A 27,308-nucleotide genomic window follows, 5' to 3' on the forward strand; every position below is an offset into this window, starting at 1 on the left:
GCGAAAGGAGCTTCTCTGAAAGTCCGACGTGACGAGAGGGCGACCACAGGAGCACGAGCGCACCAGGTGAAAACTGTACGTCACGATGGCGGGCGTTGTACTGACACTGCTGAGTGGTCTGTGAGGCCGTCAGTCGAGCACGGGCGAGCTGGCGTGCATGGTCAGCGAGGGCGATGGCGTCGCGCGCATACTCGCTTGTTGAGACCGCAGCAGGAGGAAGTGCCGTGTCTAGGGGCAAGGTAGGTTCGCGACCGTACAGTAGATAAAAGGGAGAAAATCCGGCGGTGTCGTGCCGGGAAGAATTGTACGCAAATGTTACGTAAGGAAGGGCAATGTCCCAGTCGTGGTGGTCCTTGGAAACGTACTTGGCCAGCATATCGGTAAGAGTACGGTTTAACCGCTCTGTCAGGCCATTGGTTTGAGGATGGTATGAAGTAGTCAGTTTGTGTTGAATGGAGCAGGAACGCACAATGTCAGCGATAACTTTCGAGAGGAAGTTTCGACCACGGTCAGTAAGCAGCTGTCGCGGGGCGCCATGAAGCAAGATAATGTCACGCAAGAGAAAGTCCGCGACGTCAGTGGCGCAGCTGGTAGGGAGAGCCCGAGTGATAGCGTATCGGGTGGCGTAATCAGTCGCGACGGCTACCCATTTGTTCCCAGAAGATGACGTGGGAAAGGGACCGAGCAGGTCTAATCCAACACGAAAGAACGGTTCCACAGGGACGGTGATCGGCTGGAGATGACCGGCAGGTAGCACCTGAGGTGTCTTCCGACGCTGGCAGGGATCACAGGCAGCAACATAGCGTCGAACGGAGCGAGCGAGACCAGGCCAATAGAAGCGGCGGCGGACGCGGTCGTACGTGCGGGTTACCCCAAGATGTCCTGAAGTGGGTGCGTCATGCATCTCAAAGAGCACAGTCTGTCGTAGCTGTTTTGGCACGACAAGAAGAAGGTCACAGCCGTCAGGCAGGAAGTTCCTTCGATACAGAATGCCACCCTGGAGGACATATCGGCGAACGGATGCGTCGGTAGGTGTAGAGCGCAGACGCTCGATAAGTGCTCGCAGCGATAGGTCTCGGTACTGCTCATCGGCGATGTTACCGAAGGCAGAGACAGAGAAAATGCCGTTGGCGCTACTACTGTCGGCGTCGTCAGGCTCGTCGACCGGGTAGCGAGACAGGCAGTCAGCGTCCTTGTGTAGTCGGCCAGATTTATAGGTGACAGTATACGAATATTCTTGGAGGCGTAAGGCCCAGCGACCAAGTCTTCCTGTAGGATCTTTCAGTGAGCATAACCAGCAAAGCGCGTGATGGTCTGTGACAACGGAAAAGGATCGGCCATATAAGTATGGGCGGAATTTCGCAACCGCCCAAACTAGGGCCAGACACTCACGCTCAGTGATGGAATAGTTGCGCTCCGCGGGTGAGAGGAGCCTGCTGGCGTAAGCGATAACACGGTCGTGGCCACGCTGGCGTTGTGCCAGTACTGCTCCAATTCCGTGACCGGTGGCATCAGTACGGACTTCGGTAGGCGCAGAAGGATCGAAATGGGCCAAAACGGGAGGCGTTGTGAGAATGTCGATTAGATGAGAGAATGCAGAGGCCTCGTTATCGCCCCACTGGAAAGGAGCGTCTTTTTTCAAAAGGTCGGTTAGTGGTCGTGCTATGGCGGCGAAATTTCTCACGAAACGGCGGAAGTACGAACAAAGGCCGATGAAGCTGCGCACATCCTTGACACACTTCGGAACAGGGAAGTGCGTAACAGCATGGATCTTGCCTGGGTCCGGTTGCACTCCGTTCGCGTCAACGAGATGTCCAAGGACGGTAATCTGGCGGCGGCCGAATTGGCACTTCGATGCGTTGAGTTGCAGACCGGCTCGCCGAAAAACGTCCAGGACTGCTGAGAGGCGCTCGAGGTGCGTAGCGAACGTTGGGGAGAATACGATAACGTCGTCCAAGTAGCACAGGCACGTGGACCATTTGAAACCGTGAAGAAGGGAGTCCATCATGCGTTCAAAAGTGGCAGGGGCGTTACATAGACCGAACGGCATCACTTTGAATTGATAAAGACCGTCGGGTGCGACAAAAGCAGTCTTCTCGCGGTCGAGATCGTCCACGGCAATCTGCCAGTAGCCGGAGCGAAGGTCAATAGAAGAGAAATAGCGAGCACCGTGGAGGCAGTCAAGGGCGTCATCAATCCGAGGTAGGGGATACACGTCCTTTTTGGTAACCCTGTTAAGGTGCCGATAATCCACGCAAAAGCGCCATGAGCCATCCTTCTTTTTGACCAGTACTACAGGTGACGCCCATGGACTATATGATGGTTCAATAATGTTCTTGGCAAGCATTTTGCGAACTTCTGCGTGAATAACTTGACGCTCAGCTGGTGACACTCGATACGGGCGGCGATGAATAGGAGGGGCATCGCCGGTATTAATGCGATGTTTGACAGCTGTAGTTTGTGCTAAAGGACGATCGTTTAAGTCAAAAATATCGTGGTAGGAAAACAGAACGCGGTAGAGTTCACGAGCGTGCTCGGAGGGCAAGTCGGGGGCAATCATTTTCCGTAAGTCAGCGATGGTACAATTTGCCGACTGCGATGGTAGAGGAGTATCGGATGAAGTGTCGTCTACTGCAATGGATGCTACTGAGTGATCCTCGAATGAACAAAGCTGGGCCAAAGACATCCCACGTGGCAGCACTTGTGTCGTCAAGCCAAAGTTGACCACTGGCAGGCAGACGCAATTCGCCGTAATAGATAAAACTGTATGGGGTACTGTGATCCCATGTGTAAGGAGGACGTCTTGCATAGGAGCCGCGATGTAGTGACCGTCGGGGACTGGTGGGGATGACACTAGGTCAACGTAGGTCAGTGCCGAAGGTGGCAAGCGAACGAAGTCGGCGGAACTGAGGCGACTGGGGTGTGGTTCAGCAGGATCCAGAACAGGCAGGTCAAGGCGGAGAGTACTGGCGGAACAATCGATGAGAGCAGAATGTGCGGAAAGGAAGTCTAAGCCGAGGATGATGTCGTGGGGACAGTGGGCGATGACTGTGAATAGCACGATTGTTGAGCGATCGGCGAAGGAGACGCGGGCGGTACACATACCAATTACGGGGGCTGTTCCGCCATCGGCGACACGGACAACAGGCGTCGTGGCGGGCGTGATAATTTTCTTGAGCCGGTTACGAAGGTCAGCGCTCATTACGGACAAATGCGCCCCAGTGTCTATGAGAGCAGACACAGAAACACCGTCGACTTGCACGTCAAGAAGGTTCAGATGAGTGGGCAAAGTCAGTAGAGGATTTGGCGGCGTAGGGAGCAATGCAGCGTCACCTCGAGGCGCTGCATCGTCTAGTTTTCCGGCTGGGAGCGGCGTCCGAAGGGAGTCGGCGAATAGGAGCGACGGGGCTGGGGAGAGCGAGATTGTCGTCGTTGGGGCGAAGGCGAACGAGAATAGGGGCGGTTCGTTGCAGGAGAATCAGTGGCGGCATTATCGGAGCGTGCGGCATAGGGACGAGAAGGGCCACCTGAGGGGCGAGAGTAGGCAGTATAAGTAGGCCGGCTCGGGGAACTCCAGCGACTACGACAGTGCCGAGAAATGTGCCCGATTCGATGGCAGTGGAAACAAATAGGCTTGTCGTCAGCAGTGCGCCATTCAGATGGGTTGCGGAAACGTGGTGGGTAAGAAGATGCGGGACGGGGCGAAATCGAAGAAGCCGGGCGGGTATTAGGGCGATGGGCCGAGCAGATGGTGTGAAGACCCATGTTTTCAAACTCCTGGCGGACAACTGCCTGGATCAGTGAGACCGTGACTGCAGATGTGTTGGTGGGACTGGAGTCGAAGGCAGCCGGATAGGCGGCCTCGATCTCACGCCGGACGATCCTGGTAACATCGGCAGTGTTGTTGGGACGAGGAGCGTCGGCACAGGAAGATGTCGCTGGGGTGTTGGGCAGACGGGCAAACTGCTGGTCAATACGTCGGCTTTTGGCGAGTTCCAGGCGGCGGCACTCTCTTATAACAGCATCCACCGTCGCTACGTTGTTGCAAACGAGCAAGTTGAAGGCGTCATCGGCAATGCCTTTGAGGATGTGGGAAACCTTGTCTGACTCAGTCATGTGGGTGTCAACTTTGCGGCACAGAGCCAAGACGTCCTGAATGTACGTGACATAGGGCTCTGTTGACGTCTGCACACGGCCGGAAAGCGCCTTCTGCGCGGCAAGTTGTTGACCGTAGGGGTTGCCGAACAAGTCTCGAAGCTGTGTCTTAAGTGAATCTCAACTGGTGAGCTCATCTTCGTGCGTGCGATACCAAACTCGAGGTGTGCCACCGAGGTAAAAGACTACGTTGGCGAGCATAATAGTAGGGTCCCACCGGTTATTGCGGCTGACATGTTCATACAGGCTGATCCAGTCATCGACGTCTTCCCCATCTTGGCCCGAGAATACGCCAGGATCACGGGGAGCGGGGAGAGTGATGTAGGTCGTCGAAGTGGCAGCAGGTGTCGGAGCCGGCGGAGTCGGGTTGTCGTCGCCGGGAGCCATGAAGGAAGGCTCGACGTACCGTCCACTGCGAAGCTCCGTGACGAGGTACAGGGAACGTCCACCTCCACCAGATATGTTACGTAGGAAGACACAGACGAAAAGCTATGTACAAATATATTTACAAGGAAAATACGCTGCGCTTGGCCAAGAGGCAACAGCCCGCGCTAGCTTCTAATCGTCGTCGTCGTCTTCACACTGCTGGCCTTTCGTGATCGCGCATATTGTGCCGTAGCAATATTTTTACGTTTTCGTAAACTGTACGACCCCTTTTCCCATGTACACCTGCCGCTGCCCGCATTTACTCATGTCACCCTCCTATTTGTTATTCAGGTTTCGGTCCCCCCCTTGTTTTGTCTGTTTTTATTATATTTTCTTGAAACACCCTCACAAACATATTCCAAAGTCCCAGGCGTTAGGATACTTTTTCCGGCGCCTCAGTCACACAAGGTATCGCCATTTCTGTATACCAGCGTGACGACACCTACGTTGAGCTACAGGGGCTAACGTCCCTTGAAAGACCATGCCGCTTCCTTCCCGCTACCCCATGCATTGCACCCCAGACTCCTTGCCGCCATCTTAACTCCGTGAACATTACCCGACGCATTGCTGCTCGCTACTCAAGTCGTTCTTTCAACTGATGTATTTTTGTTGTCTTTTTGTTACTCGCGCACTGACCGCCTGACCGGCTCTTCCAATGCCACAAAAACATGCCGCCAACGACATCCCTGATTCTTCCTAACCTCTCATTTCCCCAACACCCCTCATCCCTTTCTTTTTCTTTTCTTCTTTTTTTCCCTCTTGGAGGGCTTCTTTTTACCTTACTTTCTTTTCACCCCGCCTTCCCACTCTCCCGTTCTTGTAGCCTAGTCTTAGAAAGCAGGCTTACAGACGTCAAGCGACAACGCTCACTCTCTTTGAAGTCTCTCCCTTTACAACCAGCCGCCACCGACAACCACACGTGACGTCAACCTAATAAACCTTTAAAACTAACACGCCGAGGATGAGGAGACCGCCTTTGATGAAAATAGGTCCACCTATCGAAACGTTGGCAAACCTTTCTGAGGCACCTATCCCTCTGTATAACCTTTATAACACAGTGTGCTATTCCATCAGTCAGCCCCTTTCTTGATTTTGGATTACGTGCTGTTAGGAATGGCCGGCCGTGGTGGCAACGTGCCAGTTATTTCAGCCCGCTGCACGTGCTTCGACCGACCCGCGGTGGCGGCGCCCTTCAGAGAACAAGCGAGGACAACAAGGCTAACCAACCATGCGCCGCGTTCGGATTATCGGTGACGACAGCAGGGCTGGCCACGTTTGGCGCCCCGTGCATTGGGTAATTTGCCGGGTCGTCATGGTCTCTCTGCGGCAGGGGGAGGAACCCTGGAAAAAGGGTGCTTTGCGGTACGGGGGCCCTAGTATTCGTCACAGTCTGCTGACACACGTGGCGACTACAGGAAAAAGGCAGCTCTGGAATTTAGCGGCGCCGGCTGGGGTCGGGCGTGACCAGCTGACTACGGGGACGCCAGACAATGGATACCACGACCACTGCGCTGCAAAAGTCGTCTGCCCTCGAGAGAGCACTGAAACCTGTGCGGCACGTGTGTGTGAGCCCTCCTCCTTCAAAAAGGCGTGTAGTCTGCGATGCTGTCGAACAATGACGTCGAACGGAGTGCTTATAAGCAGCGATTGTCGGCTGCTAGAGCGTGCTCGTCGTCGTGCTGTGTGCTCGAAATGTACTCGTGAGCTCTGTGCTCTATTGCTGCATGCTTCGTCTTACGGACTCAATTTGGGAGTCACGCTAGACTGTCGATGTATGTCTTGTTTAAGATGTAAATAATGTAAATAAACTCTGTTCACCTAGTTCCTCCCAAGTTCCTCTCTACGACCTTCAACTCCTTCTAATGGTGGCAGCGGCGAGGTCGTCCGACAACTCCTACATCTGGTGGCAGCGGTGGGATCCTCCGACGACTCTAATAACTGGTGGAAGCGGTGGGATAGTCCGACAACCCCTACAACTGGTAACAGTGGTGGGATCGTCCGAGGACTCTAATAGTGTATAATGTGCCAGTTCTCCAATTAGTACTGTCATTATGATACGTTGATATCAATGTTATGAATATCTCAGTGACGCGCTCAAGTTGTGCTCTGTATGAGTGTTTTACTTGGACATGAGTGCGTTGTATTGGTCACATGTACTGCCCTGCCAAACCGTAATATTGCATTCACTGAGCACTGGAGGGCTGCGACGGCCCGCTTTACGTATTTAGGATGTGATAAACGTGCTTCTGCGCATGTACGCAGTTGAAGGATTTACGAAAGGCCGAGCATGTTCAATCGCCTCATCACTCACCAGCGCACCACACCATTCGCTTTGCAAGTCACCGCTATGGCTCGAAAATCTCGCGATTTTCTTGGCCACTTTGTCACGCAATCTCAGCACAGACTTTTCCAGTCAATGAAAACGTCTTCGAGAGTGTTGGAAACAGCCAACACGTGCGCGGGCAAAATGCGTTCCAGCCGGCGGCTCCGAACAGCATTGGCGGGCAGCCACGTCTTCTGTTCACCAATTCGGGACGTGGCAGTCTCCGGTTATTCCAAAAAAATAATCTGGTTTGCTCGGAATGATGTTGCATGATTAGTACGTCCATTTGACGTCGTGAATTTGGGCGGTATGGTGACGTTGCGTGACAGACACGCCTAGAGGGTGCGGCCTGACATTTCTTTAAAATTAGCGGAGCCCTAATGACCACAAAGGCATACAATCGAGAAAAAAATTGTTCTGTTTGGCATACGCATGCATAATTACTGCGCACATGTCTTTTAAAATGGCAAGTTGTTACGGTTTCGTGGTGTCTCGTGAGAAACCGTCTAAGTTAGCGCGTCCGTGACCAATCGCTAATCGCAGAAATGGAATAGAATCAAAGCGGAATAAGTGATAGCGCGCAAGTTTGGAGCAATTATGGACTTGGTATTATGGGCCTGTGTACTCCTTGCCTTGTAAACATCGCCAATAAAGGAACAGGCAGAATGTGTGCCTGTTAGTGCACTACGAAGAGAAAACCGAGGCGCGTCGTGGCCCGCCAGCTTGAGCAATTCTAAATGGGGAAGAACGGTTATTTTGACTGGAATTCCGTTTACGGTGTGCGTATGCCACTTGACTCCATGCCCGATGTAATTAGACAACCGTTTTACGTACTCAACATGCGCAATTTCGGCAGGCCACGTTTGCTGTCTTGTAACATTTTTCGTTCGTAGTATGCTCGGTGCATTCCTTTCGAGTCTGTTATGCTCCCAGTCACGGCTCAGATGCGCCGTAGAAAGAAAACTTGGTCGCCTAATTCTGAGGCCCTTTTCCATTTTTCAAATCGTGCGCTTCACTGCTGAAGCCATAGTATATTGGCGCATATCTGTTTCTCCCATACAAATGATCTGAAATTGTTTCTTTCATATGAAAGCCCATTCCTTGCCAAGATGATTAAAGAAGCAAGTGGTGAGTTTTGGAGATATCGTTGCTTTCATATGGCGGCTCCGGCTGGGCTTTTCGTAGAGGACAAATCTCCAAACGACGCACTTATTGTTTTTGTGTATCGAGTGCTGTATCAGTGCTAGAATGATGCCCTTTACACAAGCGCAGCTACTGAACACAGATACTCCTCAAATACATGCTCAGCTCAAGAATGGCTCTTCCTGCCTTATCTGATTGCTGTAAATACTCTGTACGTCTTTGCTGTTCTTTAGCAAAATGTGAATTCGCTCCTCAGATGAAGCCCCAGAAGTTCTACTGAAATTATGCAACTCTCGGCGACTGTTCTGCTAATTGCTAAACGTGAGTGCAATAACACCAAGGTTCCAGCGCATGTACAGACCAGCCTTTGAGACTGCTGTGTGGTTCAGCGAGCGAGTGCGCTCGGTTTGCACGGAATGCTTAGCCAAATATTGACGGAGCATTCGAAACGGCACTTGAATTACCGTTTATTTTTCTGTGCTAGTGGTAGCTGCCGACTATTCGAAATGCCCAGCCAGGTAGCCTTGACGGAAACTCCTTTTTTGCGACATTACGAGTGACTAGCACCTCTTTGGAATAAAAAGCTGCATCGAAACATTTTTGCGCGTAGATATGCAGAGACCAATAAAAGACTTCACCGAGATGTTGCTATAAAGATGGAATCACCGCAGTAAATAAACTTAGGAGTGGAATGACGGCGAGGGGAACCACGGTTGTTCATTGTTGCAGTTTGTGCGCAGCGACCTATGCAGTAGTCGCTGCGGCAAGGCTAACAACAAATTAATGCAAGAGCCCGCAGTAAACAGCATAAGTGCTGAACGCGCACTGGCTAGTCTTCGTGTTCCTTCGGTGGCTGTGAATGCTTTGTTTGGGGCCTCGCCAAAAGGTGCTCAAACCCACATGGACACAACATCGAAAGCCGCATGCAAAGCAAAACAATGAACCCGCTCTCGGAGAGCCGTGCAGACTATGGTGGCAGATCAGGTTAAGTTTTCGCAGACATGACCTCCATCGACATGCGCTTCAAGCAGGTGCTAGTTCATTCTGGTTAACAGAAAAGTGATACACGACGAGCTAAGCAGTGCCTTCAATTGGGGGGGGGGGGGGGGGGGGACTATTTTGACAAGCGAGCGGCTCTTGCATATGCAATTCGTAACCCTTGAAACTCGAGAAGCTCGATTTGACATAGAAAAAGTGTGGTCATGCAAAAGAGAACAGCACGCTCAGCTTTCGTTCTTGAAGTAAATGCCGTGCTTATTGTCGACTGCTAAGGAGTCGTAAGCAGATCAGCCCTGGACTACTAGACTTGCAAATATTATTTCAACTTGAAAATGCAGTGGCTGTAAAGGGGGTCATCGCTGTCTTTCAACAACTGTGCTCCCTGCCCGAGGCTTGATCCAACCCCAAAGGTTACCATAAGGGGCTTGCAAAACATCTTCCTTGTTGACTACTCAAGTCCAGTGATACAAAGCGTAAAACGACTGTGCTTGCAGTGCGAGCACCTTAGCTTTCCACATTTGGTACACTTCACTTGACGCGTCATCTCGAATTGAACATACGACTTCGCCGTCAACCTTGCAACAGAAACAGAATATGCCTAATCCCGGCATGACGGCCGTTACACAAAGCGGGTAGTGTTTTTCATTGCTGTTAATCCCGTGCAGTTTATTCACGCCATTGAAAACGCAGGCGGATGCGATACGGGGAACTATACGGGGAGCGATAAAATGGCGCTATTACCGGCCACATACAGCGGTTGTATAGAGGGGCAGTAGATTACACGGGGCAGAAAAATGCTTACGCTCGTTCCTACAGGGCGTTTCACGTAACTTGAGTCAACCTTTAAAAATTTGCAAATTCCACGCAGCTGGGCCGAAACAAGGCAGTGTTGTTTGCCGTCGCTTGGAGATCATCTGGTTGTCCTTTTTTTCGCACTCCACCTAATGAGACAGTATTAATTGATTAATCAACTGCTCCATTACTATAATTAGTTGAAAAGTGTCAATGAGAAAATTGTAGAGCGGCATGAAAAACTCCCGATACAGCTTTCTGTCTCAATACGCGCTACATAAAAGTGTTTTTCCGAGCGTGAAAGAAGCCCGCGAATGCACTGATTCGAGGGCCGCTTTCAGGCTCGGAAAAACACTTTTATGTAGCATGTATTGAGCGACAGAAAGCTGAATCGGGAGTTTTTCGTGCCACTCTACAATTTTCTCATTGATACTTTTCATCTAATTATAGTAATGGAGAAGTCGATTAATCAATTAAGAGTATCTAATAGGCGGAATGCGAAAAAAGAAAGAATCAGAGTACCTCCAAGCGACGACAAACAACATTACATTAGTTCTGTCTAGCTACGTGGCATTTGCATATTTTTAAAGTTTGACTCAAGTTACGTGAAACACCTTGTATAGTCGCGGCTGAACTTCTGCTTAGTGAAAAAAAGCCAGGCAGAAGTTTATTGCCATTAGCTCGTATAAATGGCGACGCCTATAAACTTTGGTACGCACTGCTTGCGTCGTGCTTCAGGCCTAGCGAGTTTAGCGGGCGTAACAACCAGGCAATCGCATGCAAGGCGCAGGCTGTCAAAAGGTATTGGAAGTGCTCACATTGCAACTAACTTCCTCATACACGGTCCCTAGTGCCTACAGAAAAGAAGAGGGAGAGAGGAGGGGGTTAAAAGAGCATCCACAAGTCCTTTTCTTGCAATGGCACATACCGCAAGAAACGGAACAATTAATGCAAGCATCTTTTTTCAATGAACCTCTCGTGGCGATGCCGCCGTTGGACAGGGCGCCGCCACCCTGTCACAGTGAGACATGCCGCAACTTAAGGAGCTCGTGCTGTGTGCGAATGCTTGCAGTATATTCAGCGCTGTTTTTCACAGCGTACACACACTGAAAGATATCGCGCACAATAGTTTTCATTAGCACCAACAGCACCATGTGACATGTAATAACGTCGACTGCTGTTTGTCCCTTCGCAACAACCTAAAAGGACACCAAAGCTGATCTGTATTATACCCCTGACACACGGGCAAAACTAAAGTCCTTTCCAGTAAACCCCTCTTGCTACTCTGAAGGACCCTTTGCAGAAAGGAGTTGCGCCGATGACACACGGCACCGCACTGAACTTCTTTATGTAGTTCCTCAGATGAACGCCGCAAGAAAAATAGCGCTGGCTGTTAAAGCCACAAGAGAGAAAACATTTTTAAAAAGCTGCGTATTTAATTACACTTAGCTACTGTAGAACCTAAAAAATATATTTTTTTCATTGTTGATGGCTAATAATGCTTATAGTCGTTTATTTTATTAGCGTTTTTGCGTTGTTAGCAGCCATTTAACTTGGTCCAGCAACTATGTGCAGCCGGTGTTTTGCTGTGCGTGCTGTTTATTCTGGTGATGCCCACGTTTCTGTCGTCCTTTTTCACGTCTTTGTCGTCCCTTCCTTTGTGCGCGCAGGCGTAACGCGTTTTATTCAATATGTTATTCCAACAACTGTGGTTTCTTCCGGGTATTTCCTGCGGGCGCTGATTGCGCAGTCTCCATCTCGCGACGTGAACACACCACATGCGCGCAGCAAACGACGACGACACTGCCGGAATTCAACATGGCGGCACTAGCGACGTTATGCGAGCGTTTGAGAGTATAGCTAGAGGACATCTTCACTATTCGACAAATTGTATTACCGCTAACAATTAAAACATTTTCGCAATGTAAAAAAAAAAAAATACCTATGGGCACCGTAGTTGTGTGGCAGGTTTGCTTCTATTGACGAGTTGTGCACGCTGTGTGCGAGAGTAACTCCTTTTCCGCTCGAAAAGTAGTTGCGCGATCTCCTTTCCCGAAAAGGAACTTTGCCGTAAAGGAGATACTCCTTTGTCGTGTGTCACTGCACTTGAACGCTTTCCCGGTAGATGTCCCCTTACCTAAAGGACTTTAGAGTGCCCGTGTGTCAGGGGTATTATTCACATACAATGAAATGGAGCAAGTCTCAGTGAAGTAGGTTATTTATAGCTACCGCGAGTTCGAATCGAGATTCCCTGCAACGGGGAAGCGTTTAGCATTCCTTACGCGCGCATGTTTCTCTAAAAAGAAAGACGCCGGCACCAATGATGACTTGTTATTACAAACCAATCGTGGCGATAGTTATTGCACATAAGGCGCGGCGAGAGTCGTCGCGTGCTCTCGACGTGGCTTCATTGCGAAGCGAGCGTCCTGCGAAATGGAGCGAAACACGTCTGCATGGGAAACCACCGGCGTCGGCTGCTATCGCCTTTGGAACGGGCCGGTAATCTATACACGCTCACCAGTCTAACATTTTGCCTCATACTTAATCCTTTCTTTCTTAAAACCATCTACCTTGTGCGTCCAATGGCTAGCTTTCCCCATTCCCAGTTAGATATCTCTTACCGACTGCTGACCGGTTAATGGTTCGATCCGCCTTAAAATCCAGCGCTGCTGGTGGAAGAAGGACGTTGCCTACACTAGTGTCGAACACCTTCGCGTTCCACCAGTCCAGTGAGGGTCTCCTTGTGCGCGCCTGTTGCGCGTATATGTGCGTCCTTATAGGCAACCCGCTCGGGCCTCGAGTAGCAAGGCCCTTTGCCGTACACAGTTTCTCTTTCTTGCCCCGCGCTCTTTTCTCGTTTCTGTTCGAGTTCCCCCAGGTGTGCAACCATGACCTCCGAGATCGCCGGCAGGTTTTGCTCCGGCCCGGCTGCCGAGAGGAGGCGCTGCTGGCGAACTCGGTGTCGGGGCCCCGCATGAAAGGAGACGCGGGGATTGTTCTACGAAGGCACAGAGGGCGATTTGACGAAGCTGCGGAGGGACAGAGACCACCGAGTACAAATTATACGGGCACGTCCAAAAGGGAATCAAGTGCTGAGAATTCACCAAGGACTGAATCAAGGATGTCCTTTGTCTCCATTGTTGTTCACGCTTTATTTAAGGGCGTACAAAGACCACTATAAAACAGCGAATTAGGGTTTCATTTATCCTACATGCGTGTTGGACAACTCGTGCAACACAAGCTCCCTGGACTGATGTACGCGGACGACATAGTGATTGTAGCGGACAATAAAAGAGATCTACAGACACTTGCGAATATCTGTGGCAACGCAGCCATGCCTTAGGCTTAGCACAGAGAAACCGGGAGTTATGGTCTTTAGTGAAGAGACGAGTAATTACGTGCTGTCAATTCGACAGCAAGTCATGCCCATAGTCAAGCAATATAAATACCTAGGCGTATGCATAAACGAACACGTACTCAAGCGCCCGCAAAGAGAATCTGAACATAAAGGGGAAGCGCAATGCAGCAATAATGGAACAAAAGTGCATGGTTAGCTAGCTGAATCCGCGGTCGAGAACTTTTTTTCAGGTCTGTTCATTATTCTTTTTTCCTCTACCCATCAAGTGTCAGCGCACACATTCATTGTCACTAAACGTGTAGCTTGTAAACTTGTCGATGGCAGAGTTTGTTTGCCGCCTGCCTCTGCTTTTATTATTATTATTATTTATTTATTTTGCGTTGCGCTGATTCAGCAATTCATATGGCTATTTTCGCGCTTCTACCCCAACACTGTAGTGCAATGATCTCCGTGTACCAGCATTTTCCCGAGCATATTTCTCCTGGTTCTAGTTTCTCCTTCAGTTCAAGTTTTTTGCGTTCACTGTATTCATGTTGCGCGCTGTTACGTTGTGTGAATAATGTGTTTTTACACAGGTGCTTTCTTTTCTGCCTTGTTGAATAATGCTTGTTTTACGTTGACGTAGCCGAAGTTTCCCCTTTAGCAAATGCCTTCCTGAATGCATGTAAGGTGCCCGTCAATAAATATATAAAAATAAATAAATAAGATAAACGTGCCGCAAGCATACACTTGGGAAAGCGACTATAGTATTTTCTGTTCGGTGCGATTAATATTTTAGGTAGTGCTGCTTATAGTTATGGCAATGCCGGCTTGGCTGGTACCTACATTTACTAATAAATAAGTAAATATTTCTATCATTTCTCATTTCACGATTGGTGCACAAATTCTCCATCCATGCGAGCATTGAGAATGCGGTAGAACACACGCATTTGCTTGAAACCAAGAAAAAGAAACTTTCTTTAAGCTTGCCGCGTCTTACCGCAACAGTCTTTGTGCATTTCACAATTTAACAACAACAACAACAACAACAACAATAATAATAATAATAATATATTGCATCATATGCTGGATATATGACACTCGGGGCAAGCAATAAAAGCTGTCAGAAACGACAGCTTGACAAAGCCACATGCCCCCCTGTACACTGACTGCAGTACATCAAGAACAGAACAAGACATCTTTGTATTATAAATAAGAAAACCGTACAGTGGGGAAAAAAATACAAAGAGTAAGAGGCGTTGCAGCTTGCAACACAAATCAACATGCAACAAAGAACAGGGAGCACTTTATTAGGACACACATGATACATGAATGTGTGCTACATCATTTCACTATACAATCAAACTAAATAAATGAAATGTGAATGACATCCAAAAAACCGTACTTTAACTGGTTATAATACTAAGATATTGGGAAAAGAAAAGTTAAGAAACAATTATATCGCATCGCAAAGTACGAAGTTTCTTGTATATTTTCAATTTGTACATTTTTATCAACGATTTAATAGTCTAAGTATTCTATTCTGCAGTGTTTGTAAACCGTAATTTGTTCGATATGTTCTGACTTTCTATGGTATTGTGCTACATGTCTGAAAATTTGTAACTCTTCTTTGTAAATCGGCTAAGCATTCCAGGAAAGAGACTGTCTGTATGTTCGTGGTTTCTGTCTTAAATGTTTTACAAAGAATTTAATCAAACAAATGTGTCACACGTTATCCGTCGTATTCCATGAATAGGCTGTCGTTGTAATAATGCATGGCACGTTTTCAACAGTCCTGAGAAATATTTTTTCCAATTTATGAATCTTATGTAGGTTTTCCTGCATCATGGTTGCCCAAACTAAATGGCATTAATTAGCTCTAAACTAAAACAGGGTGTTGTAGATTAGTATCATAATGTTAGAGAAGGAGGAGGGAGAAAAGGAAGGAAAGGGGGGAGGTCACCCAGACGCACGTCCGTTGACCTTCCTAAGAAAGGAGGAGGAGGATGGAAGAAGGCACCATCAGTGTGAATACGGGCGGTTGTCCTTCGCTGCTATAATCACCATAATGTTAGATGTCAGTATGTAGCGATTACGGTAAATAACATCAATAATTTGTGCTAGCTTAGTCAATATTAGATCGACATGCAAATTCCATTATATGTTTTCTTCAAACACAACGGCTAACATATTCAAGTAGGGCTCAATTTCAACGTGCACTGATATTAAAAAATATATTAATTTGTCGATATACTCTTGTTTTTGGATCGACCTACTACCGCTTTCGTTTTACTAATATTTATCTGAATGCTACTGCATTGTGTCGGTTCATATAATTTTATTAAAAGCACGTTTGCTACATTAATTAGTCAACAGATTTACCCGTTAAGAACATACTGGTATCGTCTGCGTTCATGATGACTTTGGTGCTTGCATCGACAGGGTTTCTACCAAGTTAACATTACGAAATTCCCTGAGTTTTCCAGGTTTTCCCTGAGTGCCTTTGTAAAATTCCTTGAGTGACACAGAACTTTGTTTTATGTCAAGACGGGCTGACACAATGTCGCCCGATGCTGTCGTTCTCTAGTAAGCACGTTAAAAAAAGTGCTTTAATCCTGTTTGAATAGCAAGGAGTAGTGTCTATTTTATTCAAAAGAATACAGAAGGGAGGGATTAGTAAAATACACAGCGCATCAAATATCTTCGAAGAAAAAAATGGTTAAGCCCATTGCAAATCGAGCCGAATATTTTCAAATACGAATAAAAAGAGATGCATACAAAGCATACAGAAGCAAATATTTTCGAATATGAGCTATTTCGATCAACTGATATCAAGCTCATCGGTATGAGGTCCAAACTTTGTAACAAGCAAGATTCTCTCTCTGCAGCTTGAAAGTCAACCTCAACTGTCCCGTCATATTCTCAGCTAAAAAATAACGTACAGCGCGAAGGACAAGGACTGCGAGAGACGACACACACAGCGCTCTCTCGCAGTTCTTATCCTTCGCGCTGTACGTTATTTTTGATCATGAATTACCAACTAGTCCAAGCGACCACCCTAGTTCACTTGATATTCTCAGCCCTGGGACAGATGCATCCCGGCGTCAGCGAACACTTCTTTTTGTGAGCTCAAGCTCCTTCAAAGAAGAATTCCTTTCCCGTGCATGCGTCGGCACTTTCTGTTCTCGTCCTCCTCTCCCCGCGCGTTCTCCCCAGGGACCATTTGAAGCATCCTCTTGGTACAGTCAACGTCCAATTTTCCGGACTCCCTAGGGGCCGCGGTAGAAAAACTGGGAAGTTTGAAAAAATGAATGCATGTCTTTTACTGCCGTAAGGACTCACATCGCCACAGACACACCTGAAAAAGCTCTGAATGCCTGCCAGTACATTTATTAGGCATATCGGTGCTCGTACTGTGACAGGAGATGACGCGGGCACGCGTGTGTAATTAAGGAATACACACTGGGTCCCATGACAATTGCTCCTTCCTCCACTTAAAGGGACACTGAAAGCAAATACTAAGTCCACGTGGACTGTTTAAATACCATCCCAGAAACCTCGTAACACTTGTTTCGTGCCAAGAAAATATTTAGTTTACGAGAAAATTGCATCTGATGGGTCCGATTGCCTTTTTCTAAATTTACATCTCCCGCCACCCAAACGGGGGAGTGGTGACGTTGCATACGCCATCACCAGACTTTGCTGCCTGCCGTCGGTTAGTAAAACAGCGCCCCACAGATGACGGCACCGCGTTAAAATACAGCGGTGGATTCGCCGCTGCAGCTGCTTTTTGGTCAAGTGGCGTGGACCGTTCGGGCAACACGCGACATCACATGAAAGTTGAATTATCTGCTACTTCCAGTGTGTGCGAGTTTCACAAGCCAGCAAAACCAGCGCTGCACTGCGCAACAACGACACTCTTGAAACGGGAAGGCGTGAGCGGCACAGAGTCGACCGAAAACGACACCATTCGACGGCCCGCGTCGTTTTCAAGGGTAATTTCAATTAGTTCTTTTTCTAAAAATGATATAGAACTGGACAAGTAGCATTTAATTTGGTCTTGTAATACAATAGAGAGATGTTTTTTCCAAGGTGTGCTCGAATACTAGTGACAGAATTTAACTCAGGAGTGCTTTCGTAATTGGGCAAATGCTTGAATGTCTCTGGCGAGTCTCTAATTGTGTCCTGCATTTACCTAAGTTTCTCGATGACTAAGGTTCTGTTCGCGATAATACTGACGCCTCAGAGATTCTCGAGCACTAATCTGTCACTTTAGCTTGACCTAGCACTTGCCTTTAGTGTCCCTTTAAGCTTCACCGCATTACTTCGCGCTTGCCTCACCGCGTAACAGTGCTATATTGTAGCGAAGCTTAAGTTCGGAAACCGGCACAATTCAAACAGGCTCTTGGGCTACCAAAATGGACTAATACGAAGGTACTCTTCAGTCTAGGGTTGCATAACAACGTTGAGGAAATCATAGAGGCCCACAAATGGGCTCAAACAGTTCGATTATCCGGCACACACGCGGGACAGCGGATCCTGGACACCTAGGGTATCGCCGAGCCTTAGACATCCCGCAACGACACCGGATACCTAACACTATCCGGACCAAGATCATTATCCCCCCACTTCCGAAAAACATGTGCACTGAAAACAGCGGTAGACGCAAAGCTAGGGCGGCGGCACTCTGGCAATGCTACAAAAACCAACCCGCCATATACGTGGATGTTGCTCGCACCAGTGATTGTCGACAAACCATAGCCGTCACTACTGGCGACGGACAAACCATCAGCTGTGCGACGGTAAACACATCTTCCATTGTGGAGGCGGAAGAGGCCGCCATCGCTATGGGCTCCTCCATCCCGGGCACCAAGATTGTTATATCCGAGTCGAAAACAGCGATTCGTAACTACACCTCGGGTTTCATTTCCCTTCGAGCATTCAGATCATCAACAAAGATCTCAATCAATTGAAGTTGGTGTGGGTACCCGCTCATGCAGGCAACCCTGGTAATGAGGCCACCCACCTAGCGGCCCGAGCAGCAAGTAACCGGGAGGTGGGCTTGCCCGAAGGGGTTGACCGACATGAAGGTATGCACACCTTTAACGAATTCACCGTTTCTTACCGCGAATCGAGGCGAATATATCCATCCCCTACCAAGACACTGACAAGAATCATTATCATCATCATGATCATCATCATCATCATCATCCTGGTTACGCCCACTGCAGGGCAAAGGTCTCTCCCATACTTCTCCAACTCCCCCGGTCATGTAGTAATTGTGGCCATGTTGTCCCTGCAAACTTCTTAATCTCATCCGCCCACCTAACTTTCTGCCGCGCCTGCTACGCTTCGCTTCTCTTGGAATCCAGTCCGTAACCCTTAATGACCATCGGTTATCTTCCTTCCTCATTACATGGCCTGCCCACGTCCATTTCTTTTTCTTGATTTCAAGTAAGACGTCATTAACTCGCGTATGTTCCCTCACCCAATCTGCTCTTTTCTTATCCCTTAACGTTACACTTATCATTCTTCTTTCCATAGCTCGTTGCGTCGTCCTCAATTTAAGTAGAACCTTTTTCGTAACCCTCCAGGTTTCTGCCCCGTACGTGAGTACTGGTAAGACACAGCAGTTATACACATTTGTCTTGAGGGATAATGGCAACCTGCTGTTCATGATCTGAGAATGCCTGCCAAACGCACCCGAGCCCATTCTTATTCTTCTGATTATTTCAGTCTTGTGATCCGGATCCGCGGTCACTACCTGTCCTAAGTAGATGTATTCCCTTACCACTTCCAGTGCCTCGCTACCTATCGTAAGCTGCTGTTTTCATCCGAGACTGTTAAACATTACTTTAGTTTTCTGCAGATTAATTTTTAGACCCACCCTTCTGCTTTGTCTCTCCAGGTCAGTGAGCATGCATTGCAATGCTCCCCTGAGTTACTAAGCAAGGCAATATCATCAGCGAATCGCAAGTTACTAAGGTATTCTCCATTAACCTTTATCCTCGATTCTTCCCAATCCAGATCTCTGAATACCTCCTGTAAACACGCTGTGAATAGCATTGGAGAGATCGTATCCTCCTGCCTGACGCCTTTCTTTATTGGGATTTTGTTGCTTTCTTTATGGAGGACTACAGTGGCTGTGGAGCCGCTATAGATATATTTCAGTAGTTTTACATGCGGCTCGTCTACACCCTGATTCTGTAATGCCTCCGTGACTGCTGAGGTTTCGACTGAATCAAACGCTTTCTCGTAATCAATGAAAGCTATATATAAGGGTTGGTTATATATACGCACATTTCTATATCACCTGACAAGAATACAGGCCACTAACCTCAGGACAGTACAGCTAGGCTAGGTCTGTAAAAGAATACTCCACCCAACCATGACAATAAAAGGTTTTTTTTTCTCTCTCTCTCAACGCGTCGTGCTTTCCAAGCTTCAAAGCCATTAGCGCGTATAACAAAGGCTGAGTCGTCGCCAAACAGCGGCGAATAGCTAACAGTAGCGAACGTCGAAGTAGCTAGGCCTAGCATTGCCGCAATGGTGGCTACGAGTGCCAGCGGATCTGCGTGCGAGAGCGCCTGTCGAAACAGCGAGATAATCAAAATGGCGGCGGTGGTGGCTTTGATTGATTCCGTTGCGGACCTGCGGTCACGGCAAGAAGTTGGAGAAATCGGACGGCGAAGGGTTCCTGCGTCCGAAATTTTATACATTCTTGTGCAGCGACTCTATGGTGCACGTGGTGGTGCCGCGAAGCCGTCCGAATCTTCGGGCATGTCCCAAAAATCGGGCGTCTGAAAAATCCGTCGTTGACTTTACACTGGTAAGTCTTCCAGCCGACGACACGGCGTCAAAGACGATTCGTTACGATTCCTCTCTCTCACTCGAGCCAGCATTAACGCGACATTCGTTCTCTTTCAGCAAAATTACAACTAATTTTCTCTGATAGAAGCATAAATTCCCGGCGTTTTTCCTGATTATTTTCAGAGTATTCAAAATCCTTCAGAATTCCCTGTTTTTCCGGGTTTCCCGGGTGGTAGACACCCTGATCGACTTTGAAAATATGGTTAATGAACATATTAAATGAAATCTACCCTAAAATACTCCCTTGTGGTACTCCTGAAGACATAGGATGTTAATCGGAAAGCGAATCATTAATTGAAACTTTGGGTGCGATGTTTCAAGTAGTAACCTATTACAGATGCAGGATTGCCACGTATGCAATACCGGTGAAGTTTCCCTATCTAAAGGCCGTGATTAATGTTGTCAAAAGCTTTTCACAGGTCCACGAATACACCGAATACAATATTTACATCTTCTAATTGGGAAAGTATGTGTTCTTTGAGTGAGCAAGGCGTGCTGGGTACTGAGGGCTTTAAGGAAACCATATTGGGAGTGAGATAACCGGTTACGTTTACGCACGAACTCGGTGAAACAATTTAAAATAACCGTTTCGAATATTTCTGAAAAAAAAAAAGGTAGGTAGTATAGAGATTGGCCGTTAGTTTCCCAAGACACTTTTTATTGCCTTTCTTGAACGCAGCTGTTAGACGTGCAGTAAAGGATGGATGTTCGTGGTGTCCGAGACGGCGTCCCTCGACGGCTCGAGTGCAAGCTGGCAACGCGAAGGAAGTGTCTGGTGGAGGAAAACCGTTTACTGCCGCACCGCGCGGGCTGCACCCTAATAAATCCTCATCCCGAGCGTGCGCTCGGAGCGTCCGGTGCTCTGAACGAACGTCGACGAAGCCCACCTTTTTTGTACCACGAAGGTGATCAACGGACAATTCGAGCATACTCAGACGTTCAGCGGCTGTGGCTGGCACGTGTTAATCGTGTTGATTTCGACGCCGACAACCGAAACAGCCGTGTGTGCGGAGCTCACTTCTTAATAGGTTAGCTTACGGTGACTGCCGCCATGGAAAATATGCAGAAAAGGTGAGAATACGAGGCCGAGTTTTTAACGCGATATCTTTGCGTTTGTAAGGATGCCATCCAAGTTGTTTAGCGAGACGAATTGGGCACCGAGTCTTCTTTTGGAACCAAGCCACACGTCAGCCGAGGCGAAATGAAGCGGCTCGCTGAAGCCACGGCCGCAGCAGAAGCAGTACTTCGATAACCCATCCTCCTTACCCGTCGTGGTTGCTCAGTGGCTATGGTGTTAGGCTGCTGAGCACAAGGTCGCGGGATCGAATCCCGGCCACGGCGGCCGCATTTCGATGGGGGCAAAATGCGAAAACACCCGTGTACTTAGATTTAGGTGCGCGTTAAAGAACCCCAGGTGGTCGAAATTTCCGGAGTCCTCCACTACGGCGTGCCTCATAATCAGAAAGTGGTTTTGGCACGTAAAACCCCATAATTAAAAAAAAAAAAAACATCCTCCCTCGTGGCCAGAGCAAGCCGAAATCGACGTTCAATGAACACAAAAAACAGGCGAGCTCTGACACGCCCTTGGTGCGAGTAGCAAGCGATAAACACGGCACCGTGTGTCTGCTGTTAAGAGCCTGTTTAGAGCCGCGCAGCTCGGGGGTAACCGATGTAAGCTTCGCGAGAAGGTTATGCTCTGCCTTAACAACCCGCTTCTTTTTGGAGCTCCGTAGCTCGGAGGTAAGCGATGAAATCTCCGCGAAGAGGCTATACTGTGTCTTAATAACCCGCCTGTTTTTAGACCTCCGTAGCTCAGAGGTAAGCGATGAAAGCTTCGCGAAGAGGATATACTGTGTTTTAACAACCTGCCTGTTTTATAGACCTCCGTAGCTCGGAGGTAAGCGTGAAATCTTCGTGAAGAGGCTATACTGTGTCTTAACAACCCGCCTGTTTTTAGACCTCCGTAGCTCGGAGGTAAGCGATGAAAGCTTCGCGAAGAGGATATACTGTGTTTTAACAACCTGCCTATTTTAGACCTCCGTAGCTCGGAGGTAAGCGATGAAATCTTCGTGAAGAGGCTATACTGTGTTTTAACAACCCGCCTGTTTTTAGACCTCTGTAACACGGAGGTAAGCAATGAAAGCTTCGCGAAGAGGCTATACTGTGTCTTAACAACTCGCCTGTTTTTACTCCTCTGTAGTTCGGAGGTAAGCGATGAAAGCTTCGTGAAGAGGCTATACTGTGTCAACAAACCGCCTGTTTTTAGACCTCTGTAGCTCGGAGGTAAACGATAAAAGTGTCGCGAAGAGGCTGTACTGTGTTTTAACAACCCGCCCGTTTTTGGAGCTCCGTAGCTCGGAGGTAAGGGATGAAAGCTTCGCGAAGAGGCTACACTGTTTTAACAACCCGCCGGTTTCTAGAGCTCCGTAGCTCGGAGGTAAGCGATGAAAGATTCGCGAAGAGGCTATGCTGTGTTTTAACAACCCGCCTGTTTTTAGAGCTCCGTAGCTCGGAGGTAAGCGATGAAAGCTTCGCGAAGAGGCTATACTGTGTCTAAACAACCCGCCTGTTTTTAGACCAGCGTAGCTCGGAGGTAAGCGATGAAAGCTTCGCGAAGAGACTATACTGTGTTTTAACAACCCGCCTGCTTTTAGAGGTCCGTAGCTAGGAGGTAAGCGATGAAAGCTTCACGAAGAGGTTATTAGCCCCGAGAACGAACTACAGGGGCGCTGCGAGCGCCACTCGCGTGACGTCAGGGCAAGGACTCACGCCTGTCGTCTGCTACAGTTCGAGCGTTATCCGGGCGCTTCCTGAGGTGTTTTCGTTTGTTCGCTCTGGTTCTCTCTGCTTGTATAGTTATGGTGGTCGTCTCAAATATATTTTACGACGTCTTCTTTGCGAACATTTATTCAAAGAGCTCATTTCTTAGACAACAATGCAGCTCTCAAAGGCAACGCTACAGTGCCAGCCGAAGGAGCGCAGACCAGCCCATTGCGGGTTTTTCATGCGCGGATGGACAATCGCAAATACATATCATATAGGAATCCAGTTATGATACCATACCTGCCGCTGTGCAACAAGTATGTCACAAACGCTGGCTATATATGACTTCTACAACACTTACGTTGATTTCAATCCGCTAAAGCAGGTTTGCTCACGACGAGTAGTTCATGGTATAATATCGAATTTTTGCATTTCTTCACAAAAACGCTCGGCAGTAACAAGGGGACTTAACTAATGCTGGAGTTTAGATTGTACAAGAACCACTTGCTTCTTTAACTGCTTGTCAACATAAGGCGGTTTTTCACGTGTTTACTTTAGGCGGCGGAATCTTGAAGTAAAGTTAATGAAGGCTTACAGCTATTTACAGAATACAAATAGAAATGTACCAATATATATTCCCTTTCCCGTGCGACACGTTCAACTCACTTGAGAAATTTACTGGTGCTTGTTGCTTGAGGAATATACATGACGAACCTGTTTGGCGAACTGAAACTTCAAGGGGAGTACGGTAGCGCAATTCAAATACTGGACAAAAGAAGACACAAAGGGACACACACTGTTGGTAATGCATCTTCAAGGGGAGTACGGTAGCGCGCTTTTTTTGTCCCGTCTTTGAATCGCGCTACCGTACTCCCCTTGAAGATGCATTACCAACAAGCCCACATTGCAACCCTCGTGGCGAACTGACACAGGCTGCTCGGCCCAATTTCTTTTTTTTAGTGAGGAACGCCTGTTGGACCAGCGTTTTTAGATCTCTTTCAGTTTGAAAGCTCCGGCGCGCGGAGTGTCGCCTTTCTCTTTCCTGCCGCGTGGTGGCGCTCGCCACATTGTTTGCCCGACCGGCCCGGTCCATCCCTATCGTCGCCGCCGCTGCAGCCGCCTTGTCAAAGTAGCAAGCAGTGGTTTCCTTCACGTGTGCGTGTTTACGCTGTGTGGTACAGTCGTGAATTTCACGCAAATATTCTGACTGCTTAGTCTGTGCACACCTATAAAGACCGGTCTTCGTGGAAGTGTGGAGGGTGCACCGAGTGCTGTGCTTGTAGTTGTTCAAGACACACTGAAGAAATCGAGAGAAGCACACCGCTGTAAGCAAGCACACCTGCATGACCTGATTGAATCCAGAATTCTTAAGTTAACCTTTGAACCTAATGACTTGCCCCAGAACAGTGGCAGTGACCACATTTACTCCAAGAGAGAAGTAGATGAAAGCATCTCCTACTACTTTTCGGGCTATGTGGTGCATGCACTCAGCAAGAGTACAACATGCCCTTCCTGCATAGAGGATATCAGCTATGTGGTGCATAAACTCAGCAAGAGTACAACATGCCCTTCCTGCATAGAGAATATCAGCTCTCCAGTGCCAGTTGTTGGCAGTCACTCATACCTCACAGTGTACAGGAGCTTCAAGCAAGGCTGCCTAATGCACCCTACCAAAAAGATGTTAGATTGATTTTCCCTCTATTCATTACTTCTCTCCACCTTGCGGGTTTCCGCAGAACTACTACGTCAGAGGAGTTTCAATTTCATTGAAAGAAGGCCCACTTTCCGCGGATATCTTTTGGGAGGTGTTAGACGAGTTGGAATTGAGAAACCTTGCGCGGTTTGGATGTGCAGAGCATATGGCCTCTTTTACATGCCAGGTGCTGAATTTCGTTATAGTTACACGCATGCACTTCTACACGAGAGATGTGAATCACCGGCTGGAAAGCAGAGAAAAAGTCACCATTGCAAATAAAAAAGCTCGTCTTCTGTAGGCATTCCTTCCGTGTTTCGTACCAGGTGTGTTGCATTCAGTGTTTGTTTGTGTGCACTTAAATAAATGCTCAAAGTGAACGTGAAAAACCCTGCTCTCTGTGCTGTGCTCCGTACGTCGGTAATAGAGCGCGGAATTTCGTGACTGTTCTAGAAACAGAACGGAACATGGCTATTTTAAATCGTCCTTTATGGTTCGTGAACTATTCACAAGAACTATTGATAGCGTTACGCCAACAGGCACTAAACTATCCAGGATAAACATCGCAAATACGATGCGATAGATAAAGCGCGAAGCAAGTAAACGATCGCAGTTTTTCGCGATCTTGCTTCAGCTTGCTCTTTATCTCACCCTTATTACTCAGGCCAAGCAGTTATTTAACCATGAGACTGAATTCAGTTTCTACGTGACAACTAAAAAAGGCCAACAAATTTGAATTCTGCGCGTTCGTTCGCGACGTTATAGCGGATGCGATCCGGCGGAGAAGGCAGCCGCTGCCGAGCGCGAGCTCTCCGGGCCGACAGCAGCGCCGCACGGTGAGTGGAAACGGAAGGGGGCCGCTTTCTCGTACGCGGCTCGGTGGGAGCTTGCAAAGTGAGAGAGATCTAAAAACGTTGTGTTGGACCGCATGGCTGCAGCCAGAAAGAAGTCCAAGCGTCAATCACTAGTAATATGGGACATATTGAAGATATCGAAATTACCCGCCCCTCCCCCGGTGGAGGGCCAGAAATCAAGTGAAAGTATATGCAAGGCTTGGGGTGCTTTCTTTATGAATATGTGCGATTGGACTGGAGCAAACTTTATTTAGCCTGCAGTTGGGCAAGGTTCTCTTTTATGTACCGACGAAGCGAATATCCGTTTGTATAATTAAAGAATACGGGATCGAGACATGGTGAGACAGAAAGTGCTTGAATTTTCATTTTCTAGGCAATCTAAGCTGCGCTGTAGTAGCTCGGGAATACTTTAGCCATTCCAGTCGGCGCTGTAGAAAAATGCTTTTTGGTTTCAATTCGAAGTTGTACAGTACTGATGGGTTTCGCAAACATAGCCGTGCCTCGTCATACGGACAGTCGATTGCTACCGTTATGTGATCAGGGGTGTGCCATATTGTCAATAAAGGCTACTGAGGGCCACTATGAAACATTTCATCACTTTCAATTGATTGGCTCTCCATCCTAACAACGAAACTTTAATCTCAGGTGATTTCTACTATGGTGTTTGTGAATTAACTATATACTCTACATGACGCGCCGTCGTGTTAGCAGCGATAAGCAATTCATTTTTGGAGGCCTGTTTCAGAGGGGGATGAAATTAGCAGCAAACTTTTTCATAAGAAATGCGCGCCTAACTATTTTTTTACGCATTAATGAATGGCCATATTTGAATACAACAACACACCAGAGTAATAAGAATCATGATGACAGCTTCGCTGGGCAGTGTCTTTCTAACATCGGATGACATGCTGACGCCAATTACCAAAATTTTTCTTCCATGTAAAATGCAATGTCTCTCATAGCTAAATACTAAGGGAATGTTAAGTGTTTAGCGAGGCATCATACACAACTTCGCGTGTTGAATTTGCAGACATTCTTTTTACGCAAAATTTACCGATAGACACGGCGCATATATGCATTGCAAAACCAGTAGACCCCTTTAACGCTACATAGCTTGCGATATCCAAACCGCAATGTTTCTTGACTCACGCGGTCTTGAAGAAGAAACTGTGATTAAGGCATGGCAGCTGAAAGAAGCCGACGTATCCTTCAACGGGTGCGGCTCGAGCCACCCATACCCCAAGCATAAACGAAGGGAACGAGCGCGCGCGGCAGCCGAGCGAGCCGGAGCGAGCGGCGTCCTGGCCGTGACGTCACTTGCGAGAGGGCGCCACTCCTAATTCTCGCCGCTAATACTGTGTTTTAACAACCCGCCTGTTTTTAGAGCTCTGTAGATCGGAGGTAACCGATGAAAGCTTCGCCAAAAGGCTACACCGTGTCTCAACAACCCGCCTGTTTTAGGCCTCCGTAGCTCGGAGGTAAGCAATGAAAGCTTCGCGAAGAGTCTATACTGTGTTTTAACAACCAACCTATTTTTGGAGCTCCGTAGCTCGGAGGTAAGCGACGAAAACTTCGCGAAGAGGCTACACTGTGTTTTAACAATCCGCCGGTATTTAGAGCTCCGTAGATCGGAGGTAAGCGATGAAAGCTTCGCGAAGATCCTATACTGTGTTTTAACAACCCGCCTGTTTTAAGAGGTCCGTAGCTCTGAGGTAAGCGAAGAAGCTATACTGTGTTTTAACAACCCGCCTATGTTTAGAGCTCCGTAGCTCGGAGGCAAGCGATGAATGCTTCGCGAGGAGTCTATACTGTGTTTTAACAACCTGCCTGTTTTTAGACCTCCGTAGTTCGGAGGTAAGATATGAAAACTTCGCGAAGAGGCTACACTGTTTTTTAACGACCCGCCTGTTTTTAGAGCTCCGTAGCCCGGAGGTAAGCGAAGAGGCTATACTG

At 48.0% G+C, this 27,308-nt stretch overlaps 1 protein-coding gene across 6 annotated transcripts in view; it reads right to left on the reverse strand.

Moving 5' to 3' along the window:
- LOC126545894 (uncharacterized protein ZK1073.1) overlaps positions 1-27,308 on the reverse strand; it is a 362,662-nt gene that overhangs the window by 303,704 nt on the left and 31,650 nt on the right. For 3 of the 6 annotated variants that reach the window (XM_055061211.2, XM_050193936.3, XM_050193934.3), the window contains exon 2: positions 10,657-10,692. The exons of the other annotated variants lie outside the window; for them this stretch is intronic. In XM_055061211.2, the coding sequence (XP_054917186.1) occupies positions 10,657-10,692 (36 nt within the window). The remainder of the gene's footprint in view (positions 1-10,656; positions 10,693-27,308) is intronic. 6 annotated transcript variants of the gene reach the window in all.

Source organism: Dermacentor andersoni, chromosome 1, assembly GCF_023375885.2.
Source record: "Dermacentor andersoni chromosome 1, qqDerAnde1_hic_scaffold, whole genome shotgun sequence".
Classification (NCBI taxonomy): domain Eukaryota; kingdom Metazoa; phylum Arthropoda; class Arachnida; order Ixodida; family Ixodidae; genus Dermacentor; species Dermacentor andersoni.